The 14,356-nt window shown below is 42.3% G+C and overlaps 1 protein-coding gene across 1 annotated transcript in view; it reads left to right on the top strand.

Moving 5' to 3' along the window:
* itih2 (inter-alpha-trypsin inhibitor heavy chain 2) overlaps positions 1-14,356 on the top strand; it is a 52,602-nt gene that overhangs the window by 3,607 nt on the left and 34,639 nt on the right. The window contains exons 2-4 of the mRNA XM_069908223.1: positions 819-896; positions 6,166-6,198; positions 9,963-10,135. Of these exons, the coding sequence (XP_069764324.1) occupies positions 819-896; positions 6,166-6,198; positions 9,963-10,135 (284 nt within the window). The remainder of the gene's footprint in view (positions 1-818; positions 897-6,165; positions 6,199-9,962; positions 10,136-14,356) is intronic.

Raw genomic sequence — 14,356 nt, forward strand, 5'->3', positions numbered from 1 at the left:
GAGGCCATTGGGTCCATGTCAAAGCAAAGCTCTCTGGAGTAATCTCCCCTTAATGCAGATCCACAGTCCTGCAGATAATGATTCCTCATGCACACATCCAACTACTTGAACGATCAGGAGGGTTTATATTTATGCCTACGTTAGCCCTTCTGTCAGTGAGTTCCAGTCAACAAATAAATGTATTTCCTTGCCTCCTCTCTAATGCTTCTGCTATGTTCAAAGAAGCCTTGGCCTTCTGGTCTCTGACACTTTCTACTAAGTGAAGAAGATGGTGTACGTTATGGTCACGGTTCACCTATCCTTGCATGGGGGCATCAAGGGGAACAGGACTTCAGTGGAATGTTTTAATTTAGAGATGCAGCATATTAATGGTCCCTTGTAGCCCATAGCATCCCCCCTTTGCCCAAATAAACCCATGTGACCAATTGACATAACCCACCCATCTTTGGATATGGGAGGAAACTAGAGCACGGGGGAGAACTCCTTACAGAGTGCCGGATATAAACCAAGATCACTGGTGCTTCAATAACATCTCACTAACTGTGGAAACTGAACCTATTTCCTGCCTCTCTGCCCTGCGGATTTGTCCCTATGGCCACCAAGAATGGCTCATGGGCTGATGTTCACCTTATAATTTGCAGCAGATTCTTGCCAACTGGTATGGCAACATCTGGGCCAGCATGTCAATATGGTATCACAATGTCTGCTGAAATTCACCCAGTTTGTGTTGTGCTGTTGAGTTAATGAAACCTTTTTAATTCAAAGGAAGTCTCTGTTATTGTTTGACTTTTAATTCCATGTACTTCATTCTTTGTCAGGGCATTGGAGTTCCTGAACATGAAAACATTGGAGATGATCCTCCAGTAATTTTACACGCACATGAGAAACGGCATAAGGTGCAGTATGTGTAAATCTGATTAAACTGACAGCAGGTTACTGTAATAATTTGGCTTGTAAATGAACTGGTGGAATACAATATAGTGACATTGAATCCACTCTTCCTTCTTGGGAAATGAGAATATTTCTTGCTTTGTGGTCTTCTATTAAAATCCTCAAAATCAATATTGCTCAAATCATACGATCGACCATCTGCATCTGCAGACTTTCTTGTTTAAATATGATAGTTCCTGTCAAAACATCAAAATACTCGATTCCTTTCCACAACTTTTAATTTTTTTTTGTTATAGCATGGTAACAGGTCATTCCAGCCCACCAGCCTGTGCTGTCCAATTATACACAATTAACCTACAACTGCCGTATGTTTTTAGAACAGTGGGAGGAATCGCATGCAGATGTGGGGAGAAGGTAGAAGCTCCTTGCAGTGGGGATTTGCACCCAGGTGGCTGGTACTGTAACAGTGCTATGTTAACTGTGCCTCCCTACTTATTGCTGTTATTAAACTGGTCTGCAATGTGCACCTAAATGTAATTTTAACCTCACTCACTTCCTCTTGTATCCTTCAAGACCTTGACTGATGAGAAAGACCCTTCATTGAGAAAGACTCTTCAAAGCATCTCTCAGTCAATAATGAAGAAAATAAGCCACTGACAACAAAGGTTATTGGCAAGTTGCCGTCAGACAAGTTAATGATTATTTTATTAGTGAGATAGTTGGGCACTGGCCAGAACTCTTGAGCAGAGTTCCTATGCTCTATTCTTGACTAGTTGATAAAAGTGCTTCTTTTAAAATGCATCCCATCAGATGTGGACGTTGATAGTAAGGTTAACATTTATTGTTCAAACCTAATTTCCTTTGATGCTTTTAAGGCAATTAAGAGAAGGGATTAGCCAAGACAGATGAGTTCAAGAGTAGAGGTTCCTGGTGCTGTTATAAATACAACTCTCATAGTTTTACAGCACAGAAATGTACCCTTCAGCCAAGTTGTCCATGCCGATCAAGTTGTCTACCTATGCCAGTCCCATTCAGATTTCAGATTAATTGTCAAAGTACATGCGTGACATCACATACAACCCTGAGGTTCTGTTTCCTGCAGGCAGAATTTTCACTTAGTAGTAGTGAAAACAACTTTACAATATGAACACTTGTAAACAAATTTTTTTAAAAAGTGAACAATTGTGCAATACAGAGGGGAAAAAATTGATAAAGTGCAAAGGTCAGAGTCCTTAAATGAGTCCCTGATTGAGTTTGTTGTTGCGGAGTCTGATGGTGGAGGGGGGGAGCAGCTGATCCTGAACCTGGTGGTGTGAGTCTTGTGGCAACGATACCGCTTTCCTGATGGCAGCAACGAGAACAGTGTGTGATGATGGCGTGGATCCTTCATTCACCCCATATTGCTCAAATCCTTTCTTATCTAAGTACCCATCGATATGTCCTTTAGATATTACAATTGTACCTGTCTCTCACACTTACTCTAGCAAATTGTTCTATATGCCCACCACCCTCTGTGATAAAAGACCTCCTGGGGCCCTGTAAAATTTTTGCCTTTTTAGATTCACCTGTGTGGGGAGAATTCATCAGGTCCCTCTTCAGGGAGAAAAGGCTGTCACCTATCTAGCTTCTGCTGAACATGAGAAATAGGAGCAGGATTTGGCCATATGGCCCATCGAGCCTGTTCCACCATTCAATAAGATCATGGCTGATCTGATGATAGACTCCTCCACCTACCTGCCTTTTCCCCATTTCCCCCTACTCTTTTTTAAAAATCTGCCTCAGTTTCAGAGAAACATTCTTATGACTCTGCTCTGCACCCTTTCCAACTTAACAGCCTTCCTTGAGCCAAACGAGGCCATCAAGGAGGATAACAAGGTACGAATGTGGTCAAGCACCCTTCTGAAGAATGTTCCCAGAGAATCTGGGGTCTGCACGGTTTGTGTCGTGGTTAGAGCATTGCTATTGCAATGCTGGTGACCCAGGTTTGAATCTGCCACTGTCTTTAAGGAGTTTGTATGTTCTCCCCATGACTTTGGGGGTTTCATCTGGATTCTCCAGTTTCTTCCCATGTTCTGAAGACCTGCTGGGTTTGTAGGATCATTGGTGTATTTGAGTGGTGTGAACTCGTGGGCTGGAAGGGCCTGTTACTGTGCTGCATCTCTAAGCTGTTTTCCTTTTAGATTTACAGTGGTTACTTTTGTAAATGTTAATGAATTATTTTGGACTGCATTCAGATTTGAAATTAATTTGAATTTATTCAAAGGTCAAGATTCCATTCATTGTCACGTACATAAAGTAAACAAAAATCTTTCCAATGTTTGCCCTGTAAAGGTGCAGCATCACTGTCCAGCAGGAAAGAGGAGCAAACGAGAGTTCCTTTGAGGACCTCTGGTACCTGCGACTCCTGCTGTAGGGGCGAAGCTAAGTTCAAGGCATCCAGGTTACACCTTCGACCCTGGTTCTGAAATGTTAGGAAGCTGCCAGAGTCATGCTTTCCTTAACAAATATATGGGTAATTAAGAGGCATAAATTTCTTCAGCTTTATTCAAACCCTTCCAAACACTTTACAACCAATGCAGTAAATTAAGTCACTGCTATAACACAGGAACAAGCTGCACACTTCCACAAACAGGAAAGTGACAGCAGTTATTGTTGGTCGATACCCTGTGGTTGGAGTCAGATCTCCAGCTGTACTTGCCTGTCTCCAACCTGGGCGTGAATGCTCAGGGAGAAAGCAGCAATTACGTCACAAATCATGTTCTATAATCCAACACACAGTGGTTTTAGTTCCACAAACAACAGTTACTGTTTAGAATTAGAATTTATTGTCATGAACATGTCATGAAATTCGTTATTTGCGGCAGCGTCACAGGTGCAAATATTGCCATAAATTACATTTTTTAAAAGAAATAAATTTGTGCAAAAAATGTTGAGAAAGTGAAGTACTCTCTAACTTCCCTAAAATGAAGTCAAAGTATGAGAATTAATATTGAGAAAAATATAGAAATGCTGGAGGAACTCGGCCAGTCTTGCAGCATCTACAGGAGGTAAAGATGAACTACTGAAGTTTCAGGCCTAAACCCTTCAAGGAATATAAGCAAAGATCAGAAAGATGTCTGAATAAAGACTGAAGAATGGCTGGGGGAGGATTCCAGGCCAACAAAAGGTCTTAATTGGATATGATAAGAAAGGTAAGAATTAATTTTGGCTCTGGGAAAGGGGACAGAGGGATAACTGGGGAAAGGCCACCAGAAGAGTTATGTTTTAACAGAAACTGGAAAAACTAAAGAAAATATTGTACTAATTTCATTAGGCATCATAAAGTCCGCATACTATTTAGCATTCTAGGGTTAGAAATGTACCAAGAAGACTTGATTTCTTTTTGAAGATAAAATGTCAGCTTTGATTCTCCATTAATACATTCAAATCATCAGTATTTAGTTCCATTGGATGAGGTCCGAGAGAGACATGCTGATTTTTACTGCATTCATGAAGAAGGAAAAGCATTGGTCTGTGATTCAGTGATGTGGTACTTTTCTCTTTTGCATTTATATCTGGTACTTATCAGTCTTTTCTAACTACTGTTTTCCTGATTGAAGATGCTCAATGGTTTAGTGATGGAGAGATAGCTTGAGAAGGGAAAATCTTGTCAATACTCACCAGAAAATTAACATCTCTGAGCTAACACAGTATGTACTGGTATCTCAGAGATAAGGACTTCAATCTGAACCGAAGTAATATGAATGCAGCTCTGAGTCCTAAGTCGATTGAGTTTGCGTCATTTCTGACATCTGTCACTTTGCTGGCCATAAATCATCCTTGCTGCAGACAAAATGGGACAGATCTCATTGGAATTGAGCCTCCTAGTGGCTCACGGGTTAGAACATTTTCCTAACCCTCTGGTTTTAATATATGTGTTTGTAGCTGGAGTTGAGCTGAGAGCATCAGAATTTGTCATGAACATGTCATGAAATTTGTGTTTTGAAGCAGCCTCACAGGCAAACATTTCTATAAATCTTACAAAATAAATAAAAATAGTGCAAGAAAATGTCAAAGTGAGTCTTTGTTTCATTGTTCATTCAGGATTCTGATGTCAGGGGGAAAGATGCCGTCCTTGTGCTACTGAGTGCTTGTCTTCAGGCTCCTGTACCTTTTTCCCAATGGTAGCAGGGTGAAGAGGGCATGGCCTGAATTGTGGGGGTCCTTGAGGAGAGAGGCTGCTTTTTTAAGACTGGTGCTCGTGATGTCGCAGGCTGGAGCTTTTTTTCCTGACCTGAGCATTGGCACCTCTGTACCAGACAGGGATCAGTGATGCAACCAGTTAGAATGCTCTCCATGGTGCACCTGTAGAAGTTTTTGAGAATCTTTGGTGTATCGGTGAGATTCACAACTCAGAAAAGCCACCACACCTGAAGACACACCCTCAATGTTACATGAATAGCTTCTTCATCTCAAGGATGATTTATGACCTAATTTTCTCTTTTTTGTATGTCTTTTTTTAATCTTGCATTTACTTGATTGTAATTTATCGTCAGTTATACACTTTGTTCCATACTGTCACTGGAGAACGAATTTCATGACACGTTCGTGACTATAAACCTGATTCTGAAATGACATTGTGCTCATTTATTCAATTTTTTTAAAAAAAGCGAACCGGAACAGTCAATCTTCCTGGAGCCAGCTCTGCAAATGGCTCGTGCAGTTACCTATATTTTGTTTGCTCCCAAGAAAGTTCAATTCAACAGTGTTGAAGAGTAAGATAATGCTGTGCCTTCTCCATGACAGGCTAAGCCCATTACCAATCTCAAACGAAAAGGATCCTGGCCTGAACCATTGACTGTCCATTTCTCTCTGAGGATGCTGCCTGACCCACTAAGTCCCTCCACTTCTTGTTATTTGCCCAAGGGAAACTCTTAAACGATTAAGGAACAGACTACTCTTGGTAAAGCACTTGAATGTTCAAGAGACAGACCCCTGATGGTAAAGAGTAGCCAAGACTGCTAAAACACACTCTTTGGAGAACTTGAGGGCAAATGACTATCAACGATGATCAAACGATGAAGCAAAAGTATCTGCAGAAATTCTTGAGCCGCATTTAAAAACTCCCAGAGTTAGATTATTCACAAAAGAAGTGACTTTTTGGATCTATTTTAATATTGGTGCTCCATTTGTTAATCCTCCACAGTTCAAATCATAACATTTTACATTGGTCTCTGATGCCCTTAATGTAAAGAAATTGTTGTTTTACTAGCATTTCATCCTTGTTTTTGACAGAGGAGTGAAGATGGAGAAGACGAGGAGGAAGAGGTGAGATCTTTCTGGTCTGTAATGTTTGACATTTCTGCTTAGTTTAACCATTACCTACCTATTGATTGTGGAGTTTGCACAACCAGTGGGTTATTGGCTTCTTTGCTCTCACTGATACTTTTGTAAATAATTTGTATGTGTCACAAGGTTTGCTCTCTTTCATTTATTGCTGACAGTTGAAAGGTCTGCGAGGTTGTTCAGTGCAATTTTGTTCATTCTCCCAGAGGGTGGACATGCAATTGATTACATTCAGCAACAATTTATTATTCAGTCCTCTTGGAGATTAAATGATAGGTTTAGTGAATTGGTTGATAAGTTCATATTTGGAGAATGGATGAGAGAAGGAATATTCAATTGAAAGGTTCAAACACAGGATGTGGGCAGTTAAGATTAGAGAGTTATTCCCCAGTCAGCTTGCTGATGGGTAGATATTCAAACATGCTCTGCACAGCTAGTAGTATGGACATCTGTACAAAGCAGCATTATTGGTTTAATACATAAACTCTCATTCATTCATTCTGTTATCCAATAGTTCCCAAACTTTTTATTATCCTGCACAAAGGAGGCTTACAACAGGAGTCCAGGGAATGAGAGGGACTTGAAGATGTGTCTTGCTGGACAGAGGAAGAGGCAAAGGGGTTAATAGCTTAGATTTCATCAGTTAAACGTACAGGGGATATTGAAGGTTATTCTGAGATTACAACAGGAGCAAATGAATGGCAGATGGCAGTTATGTCAAGCAAGTGTTCAATTTTGAGTGAAACACGAAAGTCTGCAGATGATGTTGCAGTAAAAATACGGAAATGCTGGAGTAGCTCAGCAGGTCTTGCTATATCCTTGAGGTAAAGATGTATTACCAATGTTTCAAGTTCCTCAAGGAAGGACTCGGGTTCAAAACGTCAATACATCTGTACCTCCTAAGGACACTGTGAAACCTTCTGTGTTTTTAAGTGTTCAGCTTTGCACTTTGGGAGGTTAAAGCAGATCAGGGCTTATGCAGTGACTGGTAAGGCCCTGGAGAATGTTGTACAACAGAGACCGGGGGGTGCAGATACATAGTTCTGTAAAAGTGGCAACCCAAGTAGATAGGGTGGTAAAGGGGTTGTTTGGTGTCCTCAATAACCCATTGATCAATATTATCAGTTCTGATCTGCCCCAGGCTTCATGTCTCTTTCCATATGCATCACAACTTGGTACAGGAACTGGTCTGTCCTCGACTGCAAGAAAGCACTATGAGTGCTGTTCCCTCTCAGTTGTGTGCGCACACACACACACAGTTTGCAACCAGTGCACAAAGGAAATTAATGTGCACTCAAACAGAACATTTAGAATAAAATTTTAACTAAATGTCACTTCGTAGAATGCAAAAATACTTGTATTAAATAAAAACATGCCAATACAGTTTTATTAGCTGTGAAAGAGGCTGTATCAAAATTATCTTAAAACAAATTCAAGTTTACATTTGCACAAGCATTCAGTGCGCACATTTTAGCACAGGAGACTAAAATTGCACAAAAGATTTTTGCACACACTGATGCTTAAAAATTAGAGGGAATATTGGTATGAACACAACTCGAGTCATGAATCTCCCCTCTATCAATTCTGCCTATACCTCCAGCTGCCTCTGGAAAGCAGCCAAGCTAGTAAAGGGTCCACCCCAGCCGTGTCCGTCTCTTCTCCCCGCTTCTACCGAGCAGAAGGTGCATGAATTTGAAACCACGAGCCTCCAGGTTCAAAGACAGTTTGTCCATGAATGGTCCTATCATTATAAGATACCTTTCATTGTTTACCTGTACATTTCCCTGTGATCTGCACTTTATCCTCTTCTCTCAAAACCCTCCACTCTTTGACGTGCTATAACACTGAACCCTGCTCTGTTGTGTTATTGCCTGCTTTACTTAAGTATGGGTTGACTGATACACAAACAAAATTTTCACACTGTTCACCTAACAATAAACAATTCAATTCATCTTCTATGTCATTCTACTTCTCTATAGCTCTCATTTCCCCATTGCTTCAAAAATTGTCTTTGCCTCCAAATGCCCCAGTGATCTGGGGTAGAATATGCCAGAGATTCACTAGTGAGGTTGTTCAGTTTTAAATGCCCCCCACCCTCATCTTGTAATTATGACTCAATTGAGATTTTTCCTCTGGTAGAAACCCTTCAACTGCTGCCCTGCAATACCCACTGATGATCTCACACATGGAAACTCTAAACTAGGGGGTGGCCAAACTTTTCGGGTTGGGGTGGCCAAACTTTTCGGGTTGGGGGTGGCCAAACTTTTCGGGTTGGGGGTGGCCAAACTTTTCGGGTTGGGGGTGGCCAAACTTTTCGGCTTGGGGGTGGCCAAACTTTTCGGCTTGGGGGTGGCCAAACTTTTCGGCTTGGGGGTGGCCAAACTTTTCGGCTTGGGGGTGGCCAAACTTTTCGGCTTGGGGGTGGCCAAACTTTTCGGCTTGGGGGTGGCCAAACTTTTCGGGTTGGGGGTGGCCAAACTTTTCGGGTTGGGGGTGGCCAAACTTTTCGGGTTGGGGGTGGCCAAACTTTTCGGGTTGGGGGTGGCCAAACTTTTCGGGTTGGGGGTGGCCAAACTTTTCGGGTTGGGGGTGGCCAAACTTTTCGGGTTGGGGGTGGCCAAACTTTTCGGGTTGGGGGTGGCCAAACTTTTCGGGTTGGGGGTGGCCAAACTTTTCGGGTTGGGGGTGGCCAGCAGAAAAATATAAGGGTCAAAAAGTATTAAGCCTTGTAGTTTCCAACCACCATCAGCTCCTTTAACAGGCTGTTTAGAGACTGTACAAAGCAGATTGCAGTTGGAATAGATGGCTGGACCCTGCAGAGGAGTGCTGAAACTTTACTCTCTGCGGGTCCACACCAGTGGCAGCACTGCCATTTTATTTCCTAATCTGCAACGGGCCACAATTTGCCCACCCCTGCTCTAAACTCTAGCGGTTAGCGGAGAGGTGGCATGGCTAGCATAGAGGGCTGCATAGTTGGCATAAGGGGTGGCATGGTTATAGTAGGGGGTTGCATAGTTAGTGTAGGAGCAACACGGTTAGAATAGCAGTTAACTCCACACTATGACAGCCCCAGCGACCCAGGTTTGAATCCGGCGCTGTCTGTAAAGAGTTTATTCGTTCTCCCCGTGTCTGATTGGGTTTCCTCCGGGTGCTCGGTTCCCTCCCTCCTTTCAAAATGTACTGGGAGTGTAAGTTAATTTGGGTATTTGAGCAGCACGGGCTTGAGGGCTGGGAGGGCCTGTTCCCGTGCTGTATATCAAAATTTAAATATGGATCTAATTTCATTGATAACGATCTTCACACTATTGATGAGGATTAAAGGAGCAAATGTCTTCCTAAGTCTTCTATTGTTAAAAATCTGCAGGAAATTCATGACTTATGAAAATATTAATGGACAAAATCAATGTAGAAAGGTTGTTTCCTAGGGTGGGAGAGTTTAGGACAAGGAGGTACAACTTCAGGATTGAGGGGTGTTCACTTAGAACAGAGATGCAGAGGAATTTCTTCAGCCGGAGGGTGGTGAATCTGGAATTTGTTGCCGAAGAAGGTTGTGGAGGCCAAGTCATTTAAGGCAGAGATGGATAACTTGATTAGCCGGGGCATCAGTTATGGGGAAAAGGTCGGATAGTGGGGCTGAGTGGGAAAATGGATCGAATAGCGTGGAAGACTCGAAGGGCTGAGTTGCCCATTTCTGCTCCAAAGTCTTATGATCGAATGCATTTATTGATCTCTGCTTTATCACATAGAATCTTACTGCTGATCATTTCGTCATTCAAAGCTACAAAGTTCAATCCATCATCACGTCACGCTTTGCTGAAACGGTCTTCAGCACGAAAATCCGCAACAAGGAATCGAGTGCGCAGAATGTAGAGTTCAACTTAAAGATTCCCAAGGGAGCGTACATCACCAACTTCACAATGTGAGTCCTTGAAGCAGAGAAACAGTTCTTGGGCACAAAGTATTTTCTAACACCGAGAAGGGACATGTGATGCTCAGTGGATGGTCCAAATCCAAAGGAAACCCAAAAACTGAAGGGGCTGGAATCGTGTGCAAACAACGAGGGATTCAGCAGGACAGACAGGATTAGTTGACATTTCGGTTCGGGACTCTGTATCAAGACCGACCTGACTTGACTGCCAGTGGTTCTCAACCTTTTTCTTTCCACGCACATACCTCTTTAAGTAATCCCTATGGGATCGGTGCTCTGTCCTTAGTAAGGGATTACTTAAGGTGGTATGTGCGTGGGAAGGGAAAGTTGAGAATCACTGCCTAGACTCGATTGTTACTGAAATATATCCCTTGAGAAAAATTCATTTGCCCCATTGCCTTAGGAATCATGAAACCGTGCACCTAACGAGCCAATGAGGGACAATTAAAACAGTGGTTTTCAAACTTTTTCTTCCCACTCGCATCCCACTTTCAGGAATCCCTGTGCCATCGGTGTTCTGTGATTAGTAAATCTAAGTCCGTTCCCTTTATAAATTCACTTCCGTCAAGATTTGTATAGTGCCTTTTATATTACATTGCACAGAATTCAATTGCAAAGCTTTTTTTTGATAAATTTGGCAGCACCAATTGTTGCACAGCAAAGCCCCCGAAAGACCTGCAATGGGGCTTTTTAATCATGGGAGCTGTTGATATGGACACCAGGCATAATTCACCTCCTCGAACTTGAAACTCTGCTATGAGATCATGTGTGAATGATAATCGGAAGAGAAATGAGCCTCTGCTTCAGAATTAGGTTTATTGTCAGGATCATGTCACAAAATTTGTTGTTTTTGCAGCAGCGTTGTTTAGATTAAGGAGCAAATATTGCTATAAATTAATTTTTTATAAATACACCATTTTTTTTAAAGGGTAGAAGGATGGGGAAAAATGTGAAATGGTGTATGTGGATTGTTGTCCATTCAGAAATCTGATAGCGGAGGGGAAGAGGCTGTTTTTGTAACACTGGGTGTTCATCAGGCTCCTGTACCTCTTTCCTGATGGTAGCAGTGTGAAGAACGAGGCCTGGTTGTGAGGGTCCTTGAAGATGGAGGCTGCTTTCTTGAGACCTTTCCTCTAAGATATTCTTAATGGAGTAAAGATAATGCCCATAATGGCGCTGGCCAAGTTCACAACCCTCTGTAGTCTTTTCCAGTCCTGTGCTTTGGCACTCTAGACCAGACAGTGATGCAGTCAGTCAGAATGCTCTCCACGGAGCACCTGTAGAAATCTGCAAGAGTCTTTGGTGACATACCAAACCTTCTCAAACTCCTAACAAAATATAGCTGCTGATGAGCATTCCTCATGATTGCATCGACATGAAGGCCCCAGGACAGATCTTCAGAGTTGTTGGCCCCAAGAAATTTGAAGCTCTTGCTGACCCACCTGGATGAGGACTGGCTCATGTTCCCCTGGTTTCACCTTCCTGAAGTCCACATCATTTCCTTAGTTTTGCTCATGTTGAGTACAAGGATGTTGTGACAACTCCTCAAAAAGCAGCATTCCCTCTGTGCCACACAGCAGGGTTTCACTGTTTTAACTATAGGGTCAGCCCAGTTTTTGTGCTGAAGCTTGGGAATGCAAGCCATCCTCTCCATTGGTCTGGACTAATAGTAAGGTCAGAGGTTCTTGGGTCAAAGAAAAGAAGTCATCTTTGCAGATAAGAAATGAAAAGGGGTTCGTCACTTTGCTGGAAGTATATAAGAGAACTCCCAACAATCAGCAGGGATATGGAGGAACGGATTTGAGAGAAACAATGGGGTTATCCTACTAGGGAATTTTCTTCAGTGAACAATACATGTTCACATTTCTGTCCTTCATTCTCATCGACTGCACCTGGTGCCCTCAATGTGGTCCCCTCTGTGTCGGAGAGAGAGGGAACATCTTCCACATGTGCTGAGGAAGGATTTCCTGCAGTGGAAAGCCTCATCTTGAGATCTCACCAGCTCAGAAGGAATGCATTGTTTCCTGTCGCAGGCATATACCAGATTGAGTGACTTAAATGTAGCCCAATTCAAGCCCCATGCAAAAATCAGGTCTGGAAATTTTATAGCCTGTCCATTCTTTACCTTTTATTTTGGCTTTGGTCCTGTTTGGACCTTGCTCAATTTATGGGACCCCCTTCCCTATGAAGCAGTCAAGCTTTGGTTCTTCTGCACTTCTCCCGACTGCATAAAAGTACACGAGGTGAAAAGAAAACAAGTTTTAGACTTAAATGTGCTGTGGTCCACGGTTGGAGGGGGGGAGCTGTAGGGCCCCCGTTGAGATTGGCAGCTCTGACCATCCACATGCAGGACATTCTTGGGGATCGGATAATAAAGTTGACAAAAATCAAAGAAACTGCAGATTTCCCACTCGTCTGCTTTACACTAAAAGGATTAATATCTAAAATTAACCATTAGGTTAATTGAGACTGAAAGCGTGTTTGTAAATCATTGATTATATTAAAAAATATGATACTATGAAGTAAATGAAAAAAACTAGTCTCTGATGACCATTTAATTGAGAAAGTACCCTTGTTTTCATGAAACAAATGGACTTTGGATTTTTTGTTTACTGTCTGCTTGCTCTTGTCGATACCCTTGGGGTTATTGTCTTTCAAGTTTGACTATTTAATGTTCTAAGCATTTAAATGTAAGAAGGTTAAGGACTTTTTACTACTTAAAGGAAGGTTACACAATGAAAATTACCTCTGTGGGTTCTCGAACAGCCACCCTCAATGAGGGCCCCATGCACCCCCACTTCTTCACCCCCTCTTCCACCCCTCCCCCGAGGCCACAGCACGTTTAAGTGAAAGTCATGTTTTCTTTTCACTTCACGTAATATAATTTTTAGTGTTTTTGTTGTCGGTAGGAGAGAAGTACAGAAGAAACCCTGTGTGAAGAAGTTCCCCATATGTTTCCCCTAAACTTCTCCCCTTTTACCCTTATTAACCCATGTCCTCTGTTTGTGCTTGGTTACACTAACCATCAGAGACACTCAATTGTACAAGACAATATTTATTTATTTTTATAGATTAAAATACCTGTCCTACATGTGTATTGCTTGTCTGTGTTTTATGTCTGGTTGTGTCTGTCTGTTTTGCATTGAGGTCCAGAGAACACTGTTTCGTCGGGCTATACTTGTCCAATCTGATGACAATAAACTTGACTTGTAGCTCACCTGAACTCAGTGAGGAAAAAAGACTACTTGCATTTAGTCTATCGATACCCCTCATAGATTAGATGTTGACAAGGCTGTGTTACCATCTGTGGAAAGCAATTAAGAGTCCATGTGTGAAGCTGAGGTGACATGTTGACCTAATCGTGACACATATTTCTTTCAGTAACTCACTCAGGAGGACAGGAAGGGTTTGGAAAGATGAGAACTGAATGCCAGCAGATGGAACTAGCACAGAATGTCAACTCAATCAGAATGGATGAGTTGGACAGAAGGACCTGTTGTATGCTCTGACTCTTGGACTTCAGTGAACCAGATAGTTTTGTAATCATTTTCATCATCTCTGCTAATTATTCTAGACATTTAAAGAACTGAGAAAATAAGAAATGGAAGCAGGAGTTGGCCATCCAGCTCATTGAGCCTGCTCTGCCATTCAACAAGATCATGGTTGATCTGGCCATTGACTCAGATCTGTCTCTGAGGGTGATGTCAGAATGTCATTCAAGTGTGTGAACCCTTGCAAGGCATCAGGCCCTGATAGCATACCTGGCAGGGTACTGAAAATCTGCACCAACCAACTATCTGGAGGGTCAGGGACATTTTCAACCTCTCATTGCTGCAGTCAGAGGTTCCCACTAGCTTCAAAAGGGCATCAATCATCCCTGGTACCCAAGAAGAGTAGTGTGAGCTGCCCAGTAGCATCAACTTCTACTGTGATGAAATGCTTTGAGAGACTGGTCATGGCAAGAATTAACATGTACCTAAGCAAAGATCTAGACCTGCTGCAATTTGCCTATTGTCACAATCGCTCCACAGCAGAAGCAATATTGCTGGCTCTCCACTCAGCTCTAGATCGACTCTTCATCGACTACAGCTCAGCCTTCAATATCATTATTCCCTCAGTGCTGGTCAAGAAGCTACAAACTCTAGATCTCTGTAACCCTTCTGCAATTGGATCCTTGACTTTCTCATCGGAAGACCACAGCCAGTACGAATT

The sequence above is a fragment of the Narcine bancroftii genome, chromosome 13 (genome assembly GCF_036971445.1).
Source record: "Narcine bancroftii isolate sNarBan1 chromosome 13, sNarBan1.hap1, whole genome shotgun sequence".
Classification (NCBI taxonomy): Eukaryota; Metazoa; Chordata; class Chondrichthyes; order Torpediniformes; family Narcinidae; genus Narcine; species Narcine bancroftii.